At 46.0% G+C, this 22,759-nt stretch overlaps 1 protein-coding gene across 1 annotated transcript in view; it reads right to left on the reverse strand.

Moving 5' to 3' along the window:
• The window catches only part of LOC140394572 (plexin-A2-like), a 107,609-nt gene that overhangs the window by 6,562 nt on the left and 78,288 nt on the right, over positions 1-22,759 (reverse strand). Inside the window, exons 10-11 of the mRNA XM_072481928.1 lie at positions 9,062-9,274; positions 6,648-6,798 (exon numbers count right to left, since the gene is read on the reverse strand). Of these exons, the coding sequence (XP_072338029.1) occupies positions 6,648-6,798; positions 9,062-9,274 (364 nt within the window). The remainder of the gene's footprint in view (positions 1-6,647; positions 6,799-9,061; positions 9,275-22,759) is intronic.

The raw sequence follows: 22,759 nt of genomic DNA on the forward strand, positions 1-22,759 counted from the left end.
CGTCGTTATTCGAGATCCGACCCACTATGGTCGTATCGTCAGCAAACTTGTAGATGGAGTTGGCACCAAGTTTTGCCACGCAGTCGTGTGTGTACAGGGAGTAGAGTAGGGGGCTAAGTACGCAGCCTTGGGGGCCCCGGTGTTGAGGACTATTGTGGAGGAGGTGTTGTTGTTCATTCTTACTGATTGTGGTCTGTTGGTCAGAAAACCCAGGATCCAGTTGCAGTCCTAGGTTTTGGAGCTTTGATATGAGTTTAGCTGGGAAGCCAGGTAAGTGAGGAAAAGCAAAACAATGGAAGTTCAGAGCAACTTCAGGAACTTTTCATTATCCTTCAAGGAGGTTCCTGCATTCTGGCAGGTCCATTAAATTCCATTCCTCAACATTTCTCAATTTGTGACAATATTGTTCCAATTTATAGAAATACACATAAGTGACAACATAAACAGCTTGTTCAACCCAACCAATCTAGGTTAGCATCTACCCTAAATTCCAGCGAATGTACCTTTTTTAAAAAAATAAATGTTTTTACTCTCCATTTTCACATTTTCCTTCAAAATTTACACCCCACCCACAAACAGTAAAAGGTAACAAATACAAAATCAATCCCCTTAACAATACCAACAATCCCATTCTCCCACCACCCCAAACAACGGCCCACCTGTCAATATATGCATCCAATAAAACCCTCCCACGGTGGCAACAAAAAAACAAAGGAGAAAAAGAAAAAGGAGTCTGGGACCGCCCATGGTCACCAGTGACCTATAGAGTCCACTCCCCCTCCCTCCCCCTACACTCAACGCCTTCCAACCTCTGAAAGAGTACCGTACATGATACCCAAGAGTTGTACCCCCCCACCCCCCCCCCTCCTCCCCACACACACAGTCTCCAGCTCCTCCCGTCCACTGCCTCTTGTAAAACTCCTCCTCCCAACCTCGGTTCCTTCCCCCCAACTTTCCACTCCAACTAGGCCACTCGGACCCTGTTCTGCCAGGCTCCGATGGCCACAGCCCCTCCCCCACCTCACTCCAGTTCACTGGCCGGCTTAAACCGGCCAGCGTGGAGACCCCCGCCCGGGTCCCTTTCCCCCTTGCCCGGCCCCGGGAAAGCTCAGAAATCCCCTTTTAGCACACAAACCCCGCATATCCACCTACACCCCAAAGAGCCCTCATTTCGAGTGAAAGTCCCATCACTTCCCTTGTCCAAATATATACAACATTGGCTCCTTCAGCCCATACACCCGCACTCAGTGAAACAAAAAAGAATAAAATACAGTCATGAGGTTACATCGGCACATGGCCATTTCTCAATTTCTCAGTTCTGCCACAGTCCTTCTGCCTTCGCAAACTCCTCCACTGCTCCAAAATAAAAGTCCTGAGCTTGTAAGTCACCCTCAGCTTCGCTGGATATACAATGCCGCACTGCACCTTGCTAATGTACAGTGCCCTCTTCACCCGGTTGAAGGCAGCCCGCCTCCTTGCCAGCTCCACCGTAAAGTCCTGGTATACACGTATACCAGCTCCAGCCCATTGCACCACCCGCTTCTGCTTGGCCCAGCTCAGGACCTTCTCCTTCACACTGTACCTACGGAAGCACAGAGTCACTACCCTTGGCAGCTCACTCGCCTTTGGTACAGGCCTCCACGACCGATGAGCCCGATCCAGTTCATATCGGGAGGGATCGTCCCCCTCCCCCAATAGTTTCGCCAGCATCGCGGCAAAATACTCAGTCGGCCTCGGTCCTTCAACTCCTTCGGGCAGCCCCACAATCCTCAAATTCTGTCACCTGGATCTGTTTTCCAGGTCTTCCATTTTTTCTCGCAGATCCTTGTTAATGTCCATCACCTTCCGCATCTCCTTCCCCATCGAGGCAAGTTGATCACCGTGCTGCAATATCGTCTCCTCCACTTCCTTCAGCTCCTCCCCTTGCTCTCGCACCTCCGCCACTGTGCTCGCCACCGCCTTCGTCACCGGGGAAATCGCCTCCTCCACCAACACACTCAAAACCTCTCACATCTCCTTCCTCATTGTCTCCATGTATTTTGTAAACTGCCTTTCAAATTCCGCAGCCATCACCTTAGTTATTTCTTCAGCCGTAAGCAATGCGGCCTCCCCTGGTGCTCCAGCCTCCATTTTCCTTGGTGGCCCCGCGGTGACCTTTCCACTCCCTGACGGACCTTCAGCTGTTTTCCTTACGGACGTTCTTTTGCTCACCCTCGACATTTTTCTTCACTGTGCCTTCACTCTGCCGCCTCTGTGCCTTCTCCCTGCTTTTGCTGCCTCCCTGGACCCTGGGACCGGGCTTAAAGCCCCGAAAATGCTGTTCCCGAACGGGAGCCCTCCATTGTGCGGCCGCCTCCTGCCCGCCGTCACCGGAAGTCCTCAAGCGAATGTACCTAATCACATTTACACAAACTGCTCCATATGCCTTCATTTCCGATTAAAAGGACAAATGATAGAAATTGCAAATTAGAAACAAAGTACTCAAAATATACCTTATCCTGAAATGACAAAAGAAACCTGACAAGTCCCAAGGTGTTGACGTTCACCTGAAAAGGTGTCTATATCTCAAGTGCTGGAGATGTTGGCTCTGAAGACCAGACACTGACATGATCCAGTCACTTATCCCATCCTCATGCTTTGCTTTCTTTTGAAATGTTTCAAACGCTTATCCATTTCCCATCTAAACCACCATGGACTTTGCTTCTGCATTCTTGAGCGGGCATTTAACACCTTAACAGTCTCTGGGTGAGAACATTTCTCGCTGTTCTTTTGATGATAAGTTTATACCCTTTACATACTGACTTTGCTTTTCCCTTCATTACCTCTCATTATTTTGAATACCTCCATCAGATCTCGTCTTAACTTTCTCTGTACTCTAGTCTCTCCTGAAAAATACAAATTCCAGATTGCTGATTTTATCCAAGTAAATTTTCTCTGTATTCACTCCACAGGCTTCAGGTCATCCCTAAAGTTAGGTCCCCAAATTAACATCTAACATGTAGGGAGCATGTGGGGTCCTGGCCAATATTGGGGAAAGAGAGGGGATGAATGTGTGGTGCTTTGCTATGGTAGCAGGATGAACACTAGGCAGAGGGAAGCAAAAGATGTGCTTCACTGTGGGCATCACATTGTACGAATAACATTTGATCACGTGAATCTGGAAACAAAAAGTGAGAGGACTAAGGGAATCCCTGTCACTGAGAAGGGCAAGGGTCAGGAATGGAAGAATGAAGAAAAGGAGAGGACATTTCAGAATCTCTGGTGTGGAAAATGATCACTCTCAGAACTAGAGATCCAGGTACATTGATCAATAAAATGTCACGGACAAGAACAGGAAATAATCAAAAAGGCTAATGGAATGCTGGCCTTTGTTTATAGAATATAAGGGGGTAGAAATCATGCTTCAACTACACAAAGCCCTGGTCAGGCCGCACCTCGTGTATTCTGAGCAGTTCTGAGCAGGGCGATCACCTTAGAAGGATGTACTGGCCGTGCAAGAGATATTTAACAAACTAGGTTTATATTTCCAGAATTTCTAAGGTTAAGGGGTGATTTGATTGAAGTTTTCAATATATTAAGAGGAACAGATAGGTATAAGAAATTTCTGTCTAGCAAAATTATAACATCTCAAGAAATGCATTGAATATTTTAAACATCTTATGAATAAAGCTTCCACAACAGCTTGCTGCCTGAAAAATACAAGACAGGCCTGTTATCACCAAGGCCAGAGAAACCTGGTTATCGAAGGGAAGCTGATGAGGCTCTTCAATGAAAAACTGTTCAAGTCAAAAAGCAAGATTGAGAGTGACCTCTCCGGTCTCTTCAACGAGTGTAAAAGTCCACATCATGTGACTGCTGAAGCCAATCTGGCACGACTGTTTGAAAACCAGCTGTCCCAACCAGCAAAATAGCTGAATAGTAATTTAGCCTGTTATCGCTGCCAAGCACATATCTCCAGCACATGAATTTCTGATAAGGTTGGATCTCATGGTGGATACCTAAACCAAATGTCGAAGTAAATGGTTAAAAACAGGCTCTCGAGGAGAAGAGAAATTGCTTGAGAGGAAAGAGCTTGATGTATTGTAGGCTTAGAAGCACAGAGTAAGCATAGGTTGGGGGGAGAAGTGTTCCCAGAGCCTTAATTAGAAGACCACCTTCCTAAGCAAGACAGAATACTTTGCCCAGAATAATATACTCACCGAGACAATGATGGTCTGAACACATTCCAAATGAATGTTATCCCATCAGATTCCTGTGCAGCAGGCTTCAGATGAAGTAAAATATAATTTTGCTCTATTTGGAGCAAATTATACTCAAATGCTTAATATGCAACTAAAGAATTGTCATTGCAAAGCCAACGCTCCAGATAACGAGCATAAAATGTTGAGATTGGTGGTAATTTGTAATAATGAGAATTTTCTACATTGCTACCTGTTTGCGGTGAAATTACAGTTTTAGTTAGTGGATAGCATATTAAATGATGTTCATTAACACTTCTAATGAAGTACCGCAAGAACTATAATTTATTTGGGCAGAGAAATGATTTTATCTTTCTGCTGGCTTCTTAACCAGTGCAAATTTAAGGCCCAAGGAAGCTTCATGAGAATGACTTAAGAAATGATTCAGGGGCAAGATACTCTAATCCCGCGCCCCAATTGAGAAGATCCTTGTATTTAAATGATTTGCAGCAGTAAACCACATCAACTTTAAGGAAAATCCCTGCTTTATCAAATGCATTTGATAACGTGCTCTCCAATCATGGTAATTAATGACTGCTAAAGTTCAACCCAGCTTCAGTGTAACGTCAGACACTTTCCAACTTGGTCCGAAGGTGCTTTGAGTGTAAGTAAAGATGACGGGCGCTATTCTCCCCCCCCACCCCCACGTCGGAAACAGGCGGCGCGCGATTCGCACCGGGCCGCTCGGAGAACCGGCGAGTGGCGGTTCTCCGGCCCAGATGGGCCGAGCGGCCGCTACGACACGACAGGTTCCCGCCGGCGCCATCCACCCCTGGTCGCTGCCGGCGGGAATTCTGCGGGAACGCTGGGGGAGCGGCCTGTTTGGGGGGGGGGGGGGGGGGAGGGAGAAAAAGAGTAGGGGGGCTCCTTCACTGGGATGGCCTCCGATGGGGTCTGGCGCGCGATCGGGGCACACCGATCGGCAGGCCGGCCTCTCTCTCTCTCTCTCCCCCCACCCCACCCCGGGCCTACCTCCTTCCGTGTGCGGCCTCTTAACACCGGCTCCGTGTTGGTGAGGGGCCGGCTTACGTAAGGCGTTCTCCGCGCATGCCCAGGATGGTGCGGCCCAACTACGCATGCACAGGATTGGGCTGCCCCAACTGCGCATGCGCAGGTTGGCGCGGTGCCGCTGGAGTGGCATGAACCGCTCCAGCGCCGTGCTGGCCCCCTGTGGGGGCCAGAATAGGTCGTGTCCAGGCCCTGTTTGCGCCGTCATGAAACACGACAGCGTTCACGACGGCGCGAACACTTGGCCTCGATATCGGAGAATCGCCCATAACATATGATATTTTGGAAAGTTGGGAAAATTGACTTGAAAATTAGCTGCAATGTTATAATGCAGCCTTTTAAGTGGAGAAAAAGTCAACTATTTTGACATTTCCATGGAATGGATCAGATTTTCAATTGTTAATCAGGAATGAAACAATTCCATACATAAAAAAATTGACTAAAGGCAGGGGGCGGAATTCTCCCCCCTCCACGCCAGGTGGGAGAATCGCTGGGGCGCCGTGCGTGTCCCGCCATGCCACCTCGACACCCGCACGCGATTCTCCCACACCCCCCAAACCGGCGCGGTGAGAATCATGGCTGGCCGCTGGGAGAATCGCTGCTCGCTTGCCCGGATGGCCTGCCCAATACGACGGGTTCCCGCCGGCGGCGTCCACACCTGCTCGCTGCCGGAGGGAACAGCGTGGGAATGCTGGGGGGGGGGATTCCTGCACCGGGGGTGGCCTCAAATGGGGTCTGGCCCGCGATCTGTGCCCACCGATCGGCAGGCCGGCCTCTCTGAAGGAGGACCTCCTTTCCTCTGATGCCCCGCAAGATTCATCCGACATCTTCTTGCAGGGCGGCCTCGGGGAGGGCGGCAACCGCGCCTGCGCGGGTGATGTCATTTACGTGGCACTGTCGCGTCATTTATGCGGTGCCACTTTTACGCGGCGCCAAGGCCTGGTGCGCGTAAATGACGCGACACCACTCCTAGCCCCGCGGGGGCGGGAGAATATGGGGCTGGGAGCGGGCTCCGACGCCGGAGTGAAACACTCCGGTTTTCACTCCTGTGTTGGCACTTCGACTCCCGATGGGAGAATTGCGCCCAGGATTTTCCAGTCCCCCCACCTTGGCAGTGGAGAAGATTTGCCATCGGGTCAATGGATTTTGGCTGGAAAATTCCACCCAAAGTGTACTTTAAAAAGCAAAGATGCTTCTGTGGTAAAGTCTGCAAAAGCATTCAAAACTCAGAAAGTTCAGTATTTAGGATGAGCGTTGGCGGGGAAAATGACAGGGTCGATGATACAATTAATGGCATCAATGTACATTGACAATTGGAGGAACCATTAAACTTACACGAGGCCAGACCTCCTCACGCCAGTAGTGTGGCCAGAGTACAGTAGCAGTATTGTGTGCACTAACCTCTTCACTGTATTTAATAACGTAAGAGTAGATTTCGTTCAATGCACTCAGCATGTTAAATTCATTCACATGCAAACGGGACTGTTCCGCCAGGTAAGCGTTCATATCCTGGTCACTAATTGCAGACATTTTAGCAATATCAGCGTAGTACCTTTAAAACAAAAGATATGTGTTTCACCAGCAGCCTATTTGCACAATATAAGCAATAACATCCAGAATTAATTACCTGGCTCCCAATGTACATTCTCCGCATGGAAGGACAGCAGGTAAATGGCCAAAAGAATTGGGTGAAAATCAACTTTACTTTGATGCAGGGACAGACAAGTCAATATCTACTAATTACATGCCGATAATGGAATTTGAAGCCAAATTCTACCATGCGATTAGCAGCATCAAGTTCATTCCCATTTGTAGGACACACTGTAAAAAAAAAAACTTGGAAGTACCTGTACTGACAGTGAAATGTTGGTCTCCTACCCAAAGCCAATAAGAGATCTATTGCTGCACTGGAAAGGTTTTATTATATACAAATGTGATCACACACAGATAATACCTGGACTACCGACAGCCCAGAATCAAAAAATCAACTGCGGGCAAACAGGCCATTGACATAAACCCCATTAGAATTATATTTTACGGCATGCACACTGACGAATAGTGTAAGAGAAATCAGGCAGGGACTGCCTGCGGCCACATTTGCATGCAAATGGGGAAAAAAATATTGTGCAGTCGCAGACTGCAACTGTGATTAATGACAACAATGAAAACTGCCCCCAGACATCTGGAATGCCCTGCACTGTACGAGTGAAATCACACTGTCAGCAGATTTCAGAGCTCTGCCTTCCAGTTATTTGAATGGGGAATACAGAGCTACTTTCATTCATTAATTAATCCCCATTTCTGAATCTTTCACGTTCCTTACTCACTTTGAAATGTGGATTAATTGATCACAGGCGACCCACAGTTTACGAAGCTAATGCGCGTGATGAACGCGCGAGACACATTTAGGGCAAACCAAGACAAACGAGGAAGCAATTCATTCTTGAAGCAAGAAACCCACCTACATGCACTTTCCCACTCAGGAAGGAAGCGGTTTGCAGCATTCCCGTGTATATCCTCGCCATTTAGGAACAAAGGAATGTGAATTTACAGTGACGGAAACATTGACAAAAGCAAACATTAACCAGCCCAAATCTACCGAAATGGTAATTCTGTGGCAATTGACCTCAACCTGCTTAGTCATTCACGTGGACCCCAAGGAACTAAAAATGAAACTTTGTCAAATGTGTCCTTTTCTAGAAAGTTATTAGTCCACCAGAAATGAAGAGAGCAACAATATCCCACTTCTCATCTTTCATTCTCACTCCACAGTATAAATATTTCCACTTTCTCTGTCTGTTAGCTTTGACAAAGGGTTATCTGGACTCGAAACGTTAGCTCTTTTCTCTCCCTACAGATGCTGCCAGACCTGCTGAGATTTTCCAGCATTTTCTCTTTCGTAACAATATCCAACTGTTGAGTCACGGAAATAAATAAGCCGGACTCATTTTATGCTTGAATTCGTATACATTTAAACGTTAATAAAAACAGAAAGTTCTGGAAATAGCAGAAGAATGAGACACCGCCGACTTAAAACGCTAATTCTGTTTTTCTCTCTCCACAGATGCTGTCTGATCTGCTGCCTATTCTCAGCACTTTCTATTTTTCATTTCCCAGCACTTTCTATTTTTATTTCCAATTGCTAGCATCCGCAGTATTTTACTTTTACATTTCCCAGAGATTGAATGCTGTAAAGTTGGACTGAAATCAGAAGCGATTACAATGGAGCACAATGCTGTAATAAGGTTAAAATAAAGAAGTTTGCAGTTTCACGCAATTACTGAATGGGGCATTCACATTAAAAATGTTTGATTTCCCATTCTATTAAATGACAGCAATATTGGCGTGCAAATGCATCGGGGCCTCAAGACACTACACCACAATGTGATGAGCAAAATGATAGTTTTGCAGCACATGTTGACCTAAAGTCAACTTAATTTAAACAGTTAAACCTGGTTACTGCAAACTCCCAGGGACTGTCAAAGCACTTTGTTTAAAAAAAATTGAATTAGTGGTTCATCACAGAGAGTTCTGAAACTGTTCTAATAAATATAATGGAACTTCAATAGGATCAGTCAAAACCATTTGCTCTAGTGGAAAGCTTGCAGCAATGGGGTTTAATGGCAGTGCTCCATTTCCTGCTGCAGTGAACAAAGCACGTCAGTTTCAATCTGTTAATGGCACCTAGCTAACGAACATGTTCCATTAAGCAGCACTCAATTCACATGTTATCAGTTATATCTCATGCCATGCTCTCTATTCATAAATGAAGCCTGATCAATACTGACCCAGGGTCGATGCCAGTATATACTAACCTCTCAACCCAGCTCTTATAGTTGGGGATATCCTTGGCATATAACAATTTGTTCGATGGAGAGTCCTTGCCGAGTCGGTGCTCAGATGTTGAGCAGGAGTCCATGAATGTCTGTGCCACCACGGATAGGCATGCGTCTGTAATACTGCTCTTGTGAATGTCAAAGACAAATTGCGGATTCTTAATCACATTGACCCAAAATCGTAATGGTAAACTGCAAAAGAGAAAAGGAACACTTGGGTTTGAGTGCAATCGCAGGATAATCACATCATTGAAACTGGGTCACGTGTCACTGTGTCAGCTGACAACATTCAAACACAGTAGCTGAATTCCGATCATATGTTTTTAATGCTGGCTGACCTTTCATAATGTTGCACAAGTTAACGATAAGTACCGCATTTGGACAAAACTGAGTTTATAACTGGAGTGGTGCACAGCACTGGGGTGAGGGGATGAGATAAAGGAATAGAGCAGCATATGGGAATTAGGGATAAGCAGCAAAGGCAGAAAACTATTTGTTGGGTTGGAGGCGGGTGGGTGGCTCTGGGAAGATAATCTCCCACTGCTGGGGCCAGAACATGATCTCGGTGAGAGTAGGCTTCAGTTAACATTTCTCTCTGCCAGATCGACAACTGGGGACACAGTGAGAGGGACAGGGGGGACCGGGGAGGGGGTGAATTACCAACAACAGGCTTCAAATTTAAATGAGCTCAATTGTTTAATTACAAAATTCCACATTTAGTTTCAACCACATAACAAGACTCTTCTCATGTCAACATTTAACAAACAAATAATCTGTACATCAACACCCCACTTGCATTTATTGGCTGATTCTAACATTGGGAAAATTGGTGAATGAAACACAAACTGGAGGAAAGAGGATAAGTGGAATGAAGTGTTGCCGGGATTTTGGGATGGAACCCTCTAGGGCAGGGTCACGATAAATGGAAGAGCAGCTGCAAATAACAAGGGAAAAAAGCAGTGAGTTTGTATGTGGGTAAAGGTGGAAACTGGCAAAAAATGCGAGTGCATTGGGAAACTGCCTCCAGCTTTGGTAAACTCATGTTTAACTCGCATCATTACGCTGGTTTCACACAACCTCCTTTTGCACAGGCAGCTTGCCTACTAACATACAACAGCTGCTCAGTTGGAATCTTACTTTGACACATATTTAAGCTTAATACAGCATCCAAAGCATCTTTTGTGTTATCATAGAATCATGGAATTTACAGTGCGGAAGGCGGCCATTTGGCTCATCGAGTCTGCATCGGCCCTTAGAAAGAGCACCCCATCCAAGCCCACCCTTCCACCCTATCCCCAAAACCCAGTAACCCCACCTAACCTTTTGGACACCAAGGGGCAATTCAACATGGCCAATCTACCTAACCTGCGCATCTTTGGACTGTGGGAGGAAACCCACGCAGACACGGGGAGAAAGTGCAAACTCCACACATACAGTCACCCGAGGCTGGAATTGAACCCGGGTCCCTGGAGCTGTGAGGCAGCAGTGGTAACCACGGTGCCACTGTGCTAGTTAGGACATTAAAGCGTATCCTGCATTGAATGCAATAGTGCAAGTACTTCTGGCTGTTGAATTCCTATAGTCTATCTTCAGTCACGCAGCAGCAGACGCAGGAAGGGACACCTGTCACTGGCGTCTCACAGGCTCCCGCAGTGTCCCAAGGAATGTATCACCAAAGCAAGTCACAACTTGCGTGTGTCGGAAATCCATCGCCATAGTCTGTCTTCCCTTGTTTCCAAACTATATTTTGGATTGGCTGGGATTGCCCGGCTGCTGCTAGGCAATTAATACCCAACATGGAAGGAATATGATAATATGGTGGCTGTGTTGAAATACCACTGACAAGATGCACTGAACTTTTGCGATATCAAAACCCTTTTGGGTTCTCATCAGGACTGAAGTATTGAACAACTGGAACTGCATATTTACCCTCCTCAGCTGCAATAACCCAACGTTGCAGAAATGATAGGAAAGGAGTAATTAGAAAAATAGAAAAAAAAACATAGCTTTAATTAGTTTTATTATCTGCTTCTTCCACATTTGTCGTGAAAGTAAGATCAATATTGGGATTGACCACTTGATTTATTTAAAATGGATTGTCAAGGCAGCCTGCTAATCATAACACAGATCTGAGAAGGAAACACACGTGTCAGGAAGTGGATGAATAAGAGGTGATAATATTCATAATCCCATGACCAACAAGAGCATTACTTGCAACAATTAAACGCAACAAGCATTGTATTAGACACAACATTTTGGAAAAAAAAGTGTATCGCTCTTAGGGTTAAAGCTACTTGACTTTACAGGAGAAGAACTGCCATGGAGCTTACTTTTTAAAGTACTCCCCATTTTAAATGAATAAATATTAGTCTCAGCAGAATTCTGATTGAATTTTTAAGGGTAAGTATTCATTTTTTTTAAGATCAGCAGAAGTGGAGTGTCCATTTCCTCAAAGCCTGAGCATCACCAACAAGGTACAAGTCAGGAGTGCGATGGAATACTCTCCATTTGCCTGGATGAGTGCAGGTCCAACAACACTCAAGAAGCTCGACACCATCCAGAATAAAGTAGCCTGCTTCCTGGCACCCCCTTCACCGTCCCCTCCACCACCGATGCTCTGGGGCAACAGTGTGCACCACCTACAAGACGAACTGCGGCAACTCATCAAGGCTCATTCAGCAGCATCCTCCAAAACCGTGACATCTACCACCTAGAAGGGCAAGGGTAAAAGCCGCTTGGCGACAGCACCACCTGTACGTTTCCCTTCCTCCCAAGTCACACACACACCATCTTGACTTGGAACTATAATCGCCGTTCCTTCACTGTTGCTGGGTCAGAAATCTGGAACTCCCTTTTCAACAGCACTGTGGGTGTACCTACACCACATGGCCTGCAGCAGTTCAAGAAGGCAGCTCAACATCACCTTCTCAAGGGCAATTAGTGATGGGCAATAAACGCTGGCCTAGCCAGTGACTGCCATGAACTAATAAATAAAATGTCTAGTTGCGTTTTCTCTGGTACCACAGAAAAGCTTAAAAATCGAAGCTGCGGGCTGAGAAATGTATTATCCCTTCCCCCACCATTATGCAGCAGTTTTCTTTGCCACCCCAATTCCCCCAAATAGGCATTGGACTCAAGTTGCAGTGTGTTTTAAGTGCTGATATCTCACACATTAACCATTGTTCAGATGACACCCTGACAGCTGACAAACTATTAACTCAAGGCAAGGTGAGTGGCCGTAAGACACACAATGAATCACATTCTCATCTGACAATCACAATCCATGGTATATTGCTAGACAGTCATCAACACTGGCAATTATGGTTGACTTTTCCTTCACTCACACAAAAATGCCGAGGCCAACTGTAATAGCCTGATTGGAGATTGGGTAACTGCTCAGATTGGGCACCGAATCCGTGAGTCATTGAATAAACTTGTCATGGAGGGAGACAGGCTTTTGTATCTATTTTAACGTTTTCTCTTGTAGCATCAATTAACAAGATAAATTAGAACCAATGCTCTTCCAGTAGGGTTACAATATAGTAAAATTGCTATTCTTAATGCACTACCTTCGGATAAACTAAATCATTGCTTAATGTATTTGGGGACGTTTTATTAGGCAGCATAACAAAAGAATAGAGGCAGCAGCTTCTCTGTCTATGCTTTGACACCGCTTTCTGGCTAATCACCATTCTACAACCCACCACCTCCACTTTTAACTCCAAACTGTGTAAATCTCAGCCACCTGAAACCCATTCTTCTTGAATTCCTACTCACCAGTATCCCACCCCTGTTGACACACATTGGCTGCCTTTTGCTTCACAGAAGCATAGAATGCCTATAGAGCAGAAGGAGGCCATGCCACAGAATCCCAACAATGCAGAAGACCCTCCGAAAGAGCAGTCTACCTGGGCCCATTGCCATGCCCTATCCCTGTAACCCCACCTAACCTGGACATATTTTGGACACTAAGAAACAATTTAGCATTCGGCCAATCCACCTCACCTGCGCCTGGACTGTGGGAGGAAACCAGAGCACCAGGAGGAAACACATGCAGACATGAAGAGTATGTGCAAACTCCACACAGACAGTCACCCAAGGTAGGAATCAAACCCGGGTCCCTGGTGCTGTGAGGCAGCAGTGCTAACCACTGTGCCACCCTCCAGTTCATGAATTCCAGAGTCATGAATGCCTATTAATATTACAGGAGTCATCAACTATTTACATGACTATTTGGACTGTGGGAGGAAACTGGGCATATTACTTAAAATGCACGCCAGGATCTCAATGGACCTTCAAAGGAATTGCCTAAGAAGTTTAAATTTCCAATAGGCAATTCGCCTACTCCCCAGGGCCCTCCACAAATGTCTCTGGCTCCAAGCTAGAGTCGGGGACTTTGGCCAGGTTTACAGTCCCTCCATAGTTATCCAGGAAATATTAAGACAGATTAAAACCGTGTCTAATACCTGTGAAACTGCGCAACTGACCTCCCAAACCCCGACCGCCTCAGCTGCTCCACTGACTCGATCTCATAAATCCCCATGACTCGCCCCTCATTATGACCCCCCACTCAACCTGACCCAACTACCCACTCGCCAACCTACCCATTCACTCACTCAGCCATTCATCCATTCACTAATAGTCCAAGATTGAACCTTTAAATTTACCATATGGCAGGTGTGCAAAAAAGGGGGTGCATCCTGTCTTACCCCGAATCTACTTCACTCTGACAGATTTTTCTGACGGATGCTGTACTGCACATTCTTGTAAAATCTGGGATTGGAGGACCCCAAATTAAATTCACAGCACCACAGAATTTGGGGAATTTACAAGCACAGCGAAAATCCCTTCATCATTGCTGCTGCTCCGCAAATCTGGGCCACATTTCCTTTATAAACCTTCTCAAAACCCATCTTTTTGACCAATTCTCTGACCATCTTTCCTCACTCTTCCATGTTGTCTCTGCCTTTATACATTTCACTTATATGCTTTTGCCTTCACATCCCCAAAATACTTTTGGGATGTTCCCTCCATCAATGTTGCATTTCCACAAGGTGCTATACAAATTCAAGTTGCGACTGTTGTAAAAGGACAAACACCTCATTAAGCGGATTAATTCCTCATGGTGGCTTAAAATGTAGGAAAAATTGAAGAGATTTTAACAGGCACCACAGCAAAGTCAAGGTCTTCCCTGCTGCCCTGCTGCCCAGAATGCACTGGTTTAACAAGTGGTGGAATTCTAGCCCAACTCTACCTCTTCAAACAAAGGACAAGGATCCTAGGTAACAATAAGAGATTTCCACTGGCAGAGGCAATATGCAACTTTTTTGCTGCTGGTATTCCATGGAGGCCTCTCAGACTGATTGAGGTACAGTCAATTGATGATCACTTAATGCAGTAACAGTCTGAGAAGATCAGACTGTTAGGAAAGGATGGGACTTAATTAAAGCAATATGTGACATTATCACTTCTTACCTCCTTACTGCATGAATAGAATGGCAATGAATTGGGTTTGAAAATTTACCTTTCATAGAATTCCTACAGTGTAGAAGGAGGTCATTCGACCCATTAAGTCTGCACCGACCGTCTGAAAGAGCACCCTACCGAGGCCCAATCTCCCAACCCAACCCCATCTAACCTGTACACTAAGGAGCAATTTAACATGACCAATCCATCCAACCTGCACTTCTTTGGACTGTGGGAGGAAACCGGAGTTCCCGGAGGAAACCCACGTAGGCACGGGGAGAACGTGCAAACTCCACACAGTCACCGGAGGCCAGAATTGAACCCGGGGCTCTGGTTATGTGAGGCAGCAGTGCTAACCACCGTGCTACCCCGTGAAGTTGCCGTGAAAGCAATTTCTTATGTTAACAAATGTGATCTTATCAGTTGATGCACGATCAATTACACTCAAGACGAAGTGATTTCATAACTGAAGGCTTTAATCGACTAGAACTTGTTCCCCAGCAGCTTTGGTACAGAAAGTGAAGGCTGCTGGGACGGCACCGGTTCTTATACTCCGCCTGTCAGGGCGGAGCTACGTATCAACAGCCAATGGTAAACTCCTAGGTTTAACCAATGGTCATCAGCCTCTTAGGTACCGCAATACCTGATAATACCACATCAGTTTAACAGTAGCCCCCAAAAGAAAACCATTTCCGAAGATATCTTTCTTTGACTGCATTAAAAAAATACAAAATATTACAAGAACCATTAAAACTGCTGCTTCTCAAAAGCAAAACATTCATAGAATCATAGAAGTTTATAGCATGGAAACAGGCCCTTCGGCCCAACCAGTCCATGCCGCCCAGTTTTTACCATTAAGCTAGTCCCAGTTGCCCGCACTTGGCCCATAACCCTCTATACCCATCTTACCCATGTAACTATCGAAATGTTTTTTTAAAAGACACAATTGTACCCGCCTCTACTACTACCTCTGGCAGCCCATTCCAGACACTCACTACCCTCTGAGTGAAGAAATTGCCCCTCTGGGCCCTTCTGAATCTCTCCCCTCTCACCTTAAACCTATGCCCTCTAGTTTTAGACTCCCCTACCTTTGGGAAAAGATGTTGACTATCTACCTTATCTATGCCCCTCATTATTTTATAGACCTCTATAAGATCACCCCTAAGCCTCCTACGCTCCAAGGAAAAAAGTCCCAGTCTATCCAGCCTCTCCTTATAACTCAAACCATCAAGTCCCGGCAACATCCTAGTAAATCTTTTCTGCACTCTTTCCAGTTTAGTAATATCCTTCCTATAATAGGGCGACCAGAACTGCACACAGTATTCCAAGTGTGGCCGTACCAATGTCTTGTACAACTTCTGACCAATGAAACCAAGCATGCCGAATGCCTTCTTCACCACCCTGTCCACCTGCGACTCCACCTTCAAGGAGCTATGAACCTGTACTCCTAGATCTCTTTGTTCTATAACTCTCCCCAACGCCATACCATTAACTGAGTAGGTCCTGGCCTGATTCGATCTGCCAAAATGCATCACCTCACATTTATCTAAATTAAACTCCATCTGCCATTCGCCGGCCCACTGGCCTAATTGATCAAGATCCCGTTGCAATCCTAGATAACCTTCTTCCCTATCCACTGTGCCACCAATCTTGGTGTCATCTGCAAACTTACTAACCATGCCTCCTAAATTCTCATCCAAATCATTAATATAAATCACAAATAACAGTGGACCCAGCACCGATCCCTGAGGCACACCACTGGTCACAGGCCTCCAGTTTGAAAAACAACCCTCTACAACCACCCTCTGTCTTCTGTCGTCCAGCCAATTTTGAATCCAATTGGCAACCTCACCCTGGATCCCGTGAGCTTTATCCTTCTGCAACAACCTACCATGCGGTACCTTGTCAAAGGCTTTGCTCAAGTCCATGTAGACAACGTCTACTGCACTGCCCTAATCTACCTTCTTGGTCACCCCCTCAAAAAACTCAATCAAATTTGTGAGACATGATTTTCCACGCACAAAGCCATGCGGACTGCCCCGAATCAGTCCTTGCCTCTCTAAATGCTTGTAGATCCTGTCTCTCAGAATACCTTCTAGCAACTTACCTACTACAGACGTTAGGCTCACCGGTCTGTAGTTCCCAGGCTTTTCCCTGCTGCCCTTCTTAAACAAGGGCACAACATTCGCCACTCTCCAATCTTCAGGCACCTCACCTGTGGCTGCCGATGATTCAAATATCTCTGTTAGGGGACCCGCAATTTCCTCCCTAGCCTCCCACAACACCCTGGGATACATTTCATCAGGTCCCGGGGATTTATCTACCTTGATGCGCTTTAAGACTTCCAGCACCTCCTCCTCTGTAATATGCACACTTCTCAAGACATCACTATTTATTTCCCTTAGTTTCCTAACATCCATGCCTTTCTCCACCGTGAATACCGATGAGAAATATTCATTCAGGATCTCACCCAACTCTTGTGGCTCTGCACACAGATGTCCTTGTTGATCCTTAAGAGGCCCTACTCTGTCCCTAGTTACTCTTCTCCCCTTTATGTATTTGTAGAATCTCTTTGGATTCTCCCTTGCATTATTTGCCAAAGCAATTTCCTGTCCCCTTTTTGCCCTCCTGATTTCCCTCTTAACTCTATTTCGACAATCTCTATACTCTTCAAGGGATCCACTTGATCCCAGTTGCTTATGTACGTCATATGCCTCCTTCTTCTTTTTGACCAGAGTCTCAATATCTCGAGTCATCCAGGGTTCCCTACTTCTACCAGCCTTACCCTTCACTCTAAAGGGAATGTGCTTACCCTGCACTCTGGTTAACACATTTTTAAAAGCCTCCCATTTACCAGCCGTCCCTTTGCCTGCCAACAGTCTCCCCCAATCTACCTCTGCAAGTTCCTGTCTGATACCATCAAAATTGGCCTTGCCCCAATTGAGAATTTTAACTCTTGGGCCAGACCTATCATTCTCCATAGCTATCTTAAAACTAATCATCACAGTGGAAACAAGGCCAAAACTCTGACCACTTCATTTTCCCCTCATAACAGAGTCATCTCTTTTTGGGGAAAAAAACCCAGAAGATCACTTCCATTCCAGCTTTTGCCATCACATGACCTCAATATATGATTCAGTTGGATGAATCATATCATGGGCAGCCACTGGTGAAGCAATGCTAGGCAGCACCTGGGTTCAAATCTCCAGCCACACAGTACGAGATTAGTTAGCCGTGTAATAAAATAAGCAGAGTGAACGCCAATATATTGCTCTTTTATTTCAAGTGTCTCCACAATCTCTAGGCACACCTGCCTTTAAATAAAACTGCTACTTCCTGAGGACATCTCACAGGAAAGAACATTTCTGATCACCTTGATGTCTTTGTCTTGTCATAACTTTCAAGATTACACTCCTATCTTCAGAAGAAAGATGCTCAATGCTCATTAGCATTTAAAGCAGGCATGAATTACTCCTCCATTCTACCTAGCTGTCAAGTTCACCGAATAAAATTTATGTCTACCCAGACAAAAGCAGCAATGAAGCACTTTAAGTATTTTTCTTTTAACTACAATGCTATTTTTTCTAGTACCAATATTCTCTCTTCACCTCCCCCACCCTCCCCTGCAGCTATTTTTGCAAGGAGCAAAGATCGAGACCATCCATTCAGCTGCTTCTTTATAATCACTGCATCTGCTTGCCCGCCAAGCCAAAGACTCCCTCTGCCCTCGCCCTGAACTCTCATATTTCTGTAGTTTCTCTCCCATCATTTCACATCCTGTCTAATTTCATCTTGCCCATGAGATTCACCTCCTGCTCTTCCAATCCTATTCCCAGTAAACTACTGATCATGGAATTCCTCAGCCCAGCGTTCATGCTAGCTGTCGGTGACCTATCCTGATGTACAATCTCCTGCTCCTTCAAGACAGCCACCATCACTTTCTATTCCTGAAAAAAAAATTAACTTTGTCTTTGCAAACTACCGTCCATCTCCAACTCCCTAAATCCTCAAATGTGACAGCTTTGACAAAGAATCATCAGACTCGAAACATTAGCTCCCTTCTCTCTCCACAGATGCTGTCAGACCTGCTGAGATCGTCCAGCATTTTCTGTTTTTGTCCTTGAATGTGTTACTGTCTTCAAAACCTGTGCCATCTGTTCCACAGCTCAATGTCTCAACCTCTCCAATCAGCTTCCCATCCCTGCCCCAACTCTGAAACAACCCGAATCAAAGTCAGAAATGACATCCTGTGATGCAGTATGCCTCCTCATCCTTCTTGACCCACCTGCAGACACGGACACATTTGAGCACAACATTCTCCTCCAGCCTCGAGCTGAGCAGCTCCGTCCTGGCCTGGTTCTGCTGTTAACTATCCCGCCATACCCAGAGAAATTCATGCAGTGGCTATGCTTCTTGCTTTGGTAAGGTTTGTATTCCTCAAGGGTCTTTGGTCGCCTCCACACCCACCCCCCCCCCCCCCCCCCCCCCCCCCATTTCTTGTCCACATGCCATCTCTTGATGACATCATCCAAAAATAGATCAGATTTCATAAACATGCTGCGAATACCAAGTTTTTCTTCATCACCACCTTTCCTCACCCCTCCATGGAGATGGTGTCGTCAGGCTGCTGGCCCTACCTCCTGTTTTGGATGAGACAAAATTTCCTTCAACTAAATATTGGGAGGACCAAAGCCATTGTTTTTGGTCCCCTCCACAGATTTTGCTCCTGGGCTATTCATTCCATCCTGCCTCCCCATGGCCAGAATCTCAAGCTGAACACAACCGTTCACAACCTTGTCAACCTAGATGACCCGGAGCTGAAAGCCCAACACCATATCCATTTCACCACAACGAATGCACTTTCCACCTCTGTAAGGGTTTGGCACATACATAGTTAATGTGGGACTGAGTATAATAATAATCTGTATTGTCACAAGTAGACTTACATTAACACTGCAATGAAATTACTGTGAAAACCCCTAGTCACCACATTCCGGGGCCTGTTCGGAGGGTGATTCAGAATGTCCAAATTACCTAACAGCACGTCTATCGGGACTTGTGGGAGGAAACCGGAGCACCCGGAGGAAACTCACGCAGACAACAATGCTAACCGCTGTGCTACCCTGGGGCCCGTACAGTACCATCCACAGTGATGTAAAAAGGCACATGACCCAGACCCAGGAGTCAGTGTGGCATTGAGCAGAGACATGCAAAGAGCTAACTATGGCGATAGCTCCTTGCTGTGCACGTGTAAATAGTTCGATTTGCTAATAATAACTTTTAGCTAACCTACTGAACGCACTATTTTGTAACCAACACCCTCCCTACTCTATATAACATGGCCTGTCTCTGATCTTGACACAACCCATCTGTAGCTGAAACCTTTATCCATTTGTTACCTCCAACCTTGATTATTACAGCACTCTCTTAGACCGGCCCATGCTCCAAACTCCTTAAATGTTTTACTGTGTTCAAGCCACTACAGAAATGCATTTACTTGTTGTTTTACCTGGAATAATAATTTGTAGTGTATTCATTATCAGTACTCTTCAAACCATTCTGATGTTGTTATTTAGAAGCAAACATATAGTCGGAGTGGATGAATAAAAGGGTTTGTGATTATGATTGTGGTTTGGTTAGCTTGTGGGCAGAAGGGGGGAAGTTTCAAATGTTGCACATTTTAAAAATTGATACTGGGATTTTGGCCGCGATTCTCGCGCCGGGCTGGAGAATCGCTACAACAGCACCACATCGACCGCGCGCGATTCTCCGAGGTGCGGAGAATCGGCACCATTTGCGCCGGCACGTTTGGTGCGGTGCGGGCCGCCGATTCTCCCGCTCGGATGGGCTGTCCAGCTGCGCGGAAACGGCAGAGTCCTGCCGGCGCCGTTCACTCCTGGTCGCTGCCAGCGGGAACTCTGCAAGGGTCGGGCTGGGGGGGGGGGGGGGGGGGGGGGGGGGGGGGGCTACGTCCCCAGGGGGGGGGGGGCTTCCGATAGGGTCTGGCCCACGATCGGGGCCCACCAATCGGCGGGCCGGCCTCTAGCCCCCGGGCCTACTTTGTTGCGTGGCCGGCCCCTGAACCCCCACGTCATGTTGCGTCGGGGCCGGTGCGCTGAAGAAGTCCCCTGCGAATGCGCGGTTTGGCGCGGCACCCATTTGCCGTCGGGAAGGGAGGCTGGAGCAGCGTGAACTGCTCCAGCGCCGTGCTGGCCCCCACCCCCGTGCCCGTTGTCCAGAAACGCGACGGTGTTCTCGACGGCTCGAACACTTATTCGCCATTTTGGAGAATCGCGGCCACTATATTTGGGTTTTTCATGTTGTTTTTAAAAACAATTACTACTTAAAACACAGAATCAGGAACAATAGAAAATAGTTTACAAATCAAAGCATAAAATCAGGACATGGCTCAAACACCATCTGCGTGAAGTGAGTGAACAAACTTAAAAGTTGTAGGTTCCTTTTTTTTTTCCTTTAAAAAATGTTTTTCCAATTAAGGGGAAATTTAGCGTGGCCAATCGACCGACCCTGCACATTTTTTTGTGTTGTGGGGGTAAAACCCACGCAGGCACGGTGAGAATGTGCAAACTCCACATGGACACTAACCCGGGGCCGGGATCGAACCCGGGTCCTCGGCGCCATGAGGCAGCAGTGCTAACCACTGCGCCACCCTAGGTTGTGTGTTTCTAACGGAAACACTGAGAACATACATGTTCAGAATTCCAAAGTAAGTGACCTCCATTGACAGAGATTTACAATAGACTTGTTAATCTTCACATTTCACATCAGTGGTATTGCAAAATTACATCTGAAAATACACTCATTTTAAAAGCTAAATTCATTGTAAAATGTAGTTTAAAGAACAAAGACTTGATTTGGATATGGTTGTGACGTTTTAAGGTTTGATTTACACGTGTTTCACCCTCCTCACCTGCCCCACACAAACATCTCCAGCTTGACTGACAGGGAAAATAGTGGAGGTCAATATTGCATGCACGGTTAGAAAATAAGTGGTCTTTGTGACAGGCATGCTGGGTGAAGTTAAAATCCAAGATGCTGCATTTCTGAAAATGTTCTCATCTATAAACCAGAGTGACAACGGAGGTTTAAAAGCACAGATACTGAAATTAAGATGGAAGTCTGAGGAAGTAGCTTCAATCTGTTCCACTTCACTGTAAATATAGCTTTTGCATATACATGTATGATACGTGCATAAAGAAAAGGAGCAGTTTCGAGGGAGAATTCCAGCGATTAGGGCTGAACAGCTGAAGGCATGATCATCAATCCTCGAGTGAAGGGAAGTGGGGATGCACAAGACACCAGAACTGGATGAACGCAGAGGTCGTGGGAGGTTTAACAATGCAGGAATAGCAGAGATAGGGAGGGGCAAGGTCATGAATGGATCTGAACAAAGGGTGAGTCCATTTTAAGGGTCTGGCACATAAAGGGTTAAAGTGTGACTAAATACAGTAAGGTAAAGGTAAAATCACCACAGTCCCAGATGACCATAGGGTGCTTTCCCCTTTGAGAACTGACTGGTGATGATTTAACCTTAGGATCACTGCACCTCAGGCGACGGGCAAGATTAAGAAGGCGGGCCTTTATGAATAACCTCAGCCGGTTCGGGCGATACTGAATACAGTGTCGCCCACACAGAGAACACAGTCCAAAGATGTGCAAGTTAGGTGGATTGGCCATGCTAAATTACCCCTTAAAGTCTGAGAAGGTAAGGTGGGGTTACTGGGTTACGGGGATAAGGTGGGGACGTGGGCCTAGGTATGGTGTTCTTCAGAGGATCAGTGCAGACTCTATGGGCCAACTGGCCTCATTCTGCACTGTCGTGACTCGATGACTCGCACCTAAAGTTGAGTAACGTGTTGGACAGGGCAGTGTGTAGAAGCAAGCATGGAGACAGCTGCTAGCTTGGACTTTTAGTGTACCTATGTATATAATTTCTAGTAGTTAATAAATACTTACTGTTGAACTACTCAAGACCATCAATACTATATTAAGATCTACCAAACTACGCACAACACCATACATTATTGTAACGACTCAAAACCTCATAGAAGAAAATTAAATCCTGGAAAATTGTAGGAAAAATCAAATCAGCATTCTGACCTGAAGAAAAGCTCAAAAAGCAAATGCACCAAAGGAAATCACCAGTGGAAAAAAAGTCAGGATTCGATACTTCCAAGATCAGAGAACATT

Source organism: Scyliorhinus torazame, chromosome 17 (assembly GCF_047496885.1).
Source record: "Scyliorhinus torazame isolate Kashiwa2021f chromosome 17, sScyTor2.1, whole genome shotgun sequence".
NCBI lineage: Eukaryota > Metazoa > Chordata > Chondrichthyes > Carcharhiniformes > Scyliorhinidae > Scyliorhinus > Scyliorhinus torazame.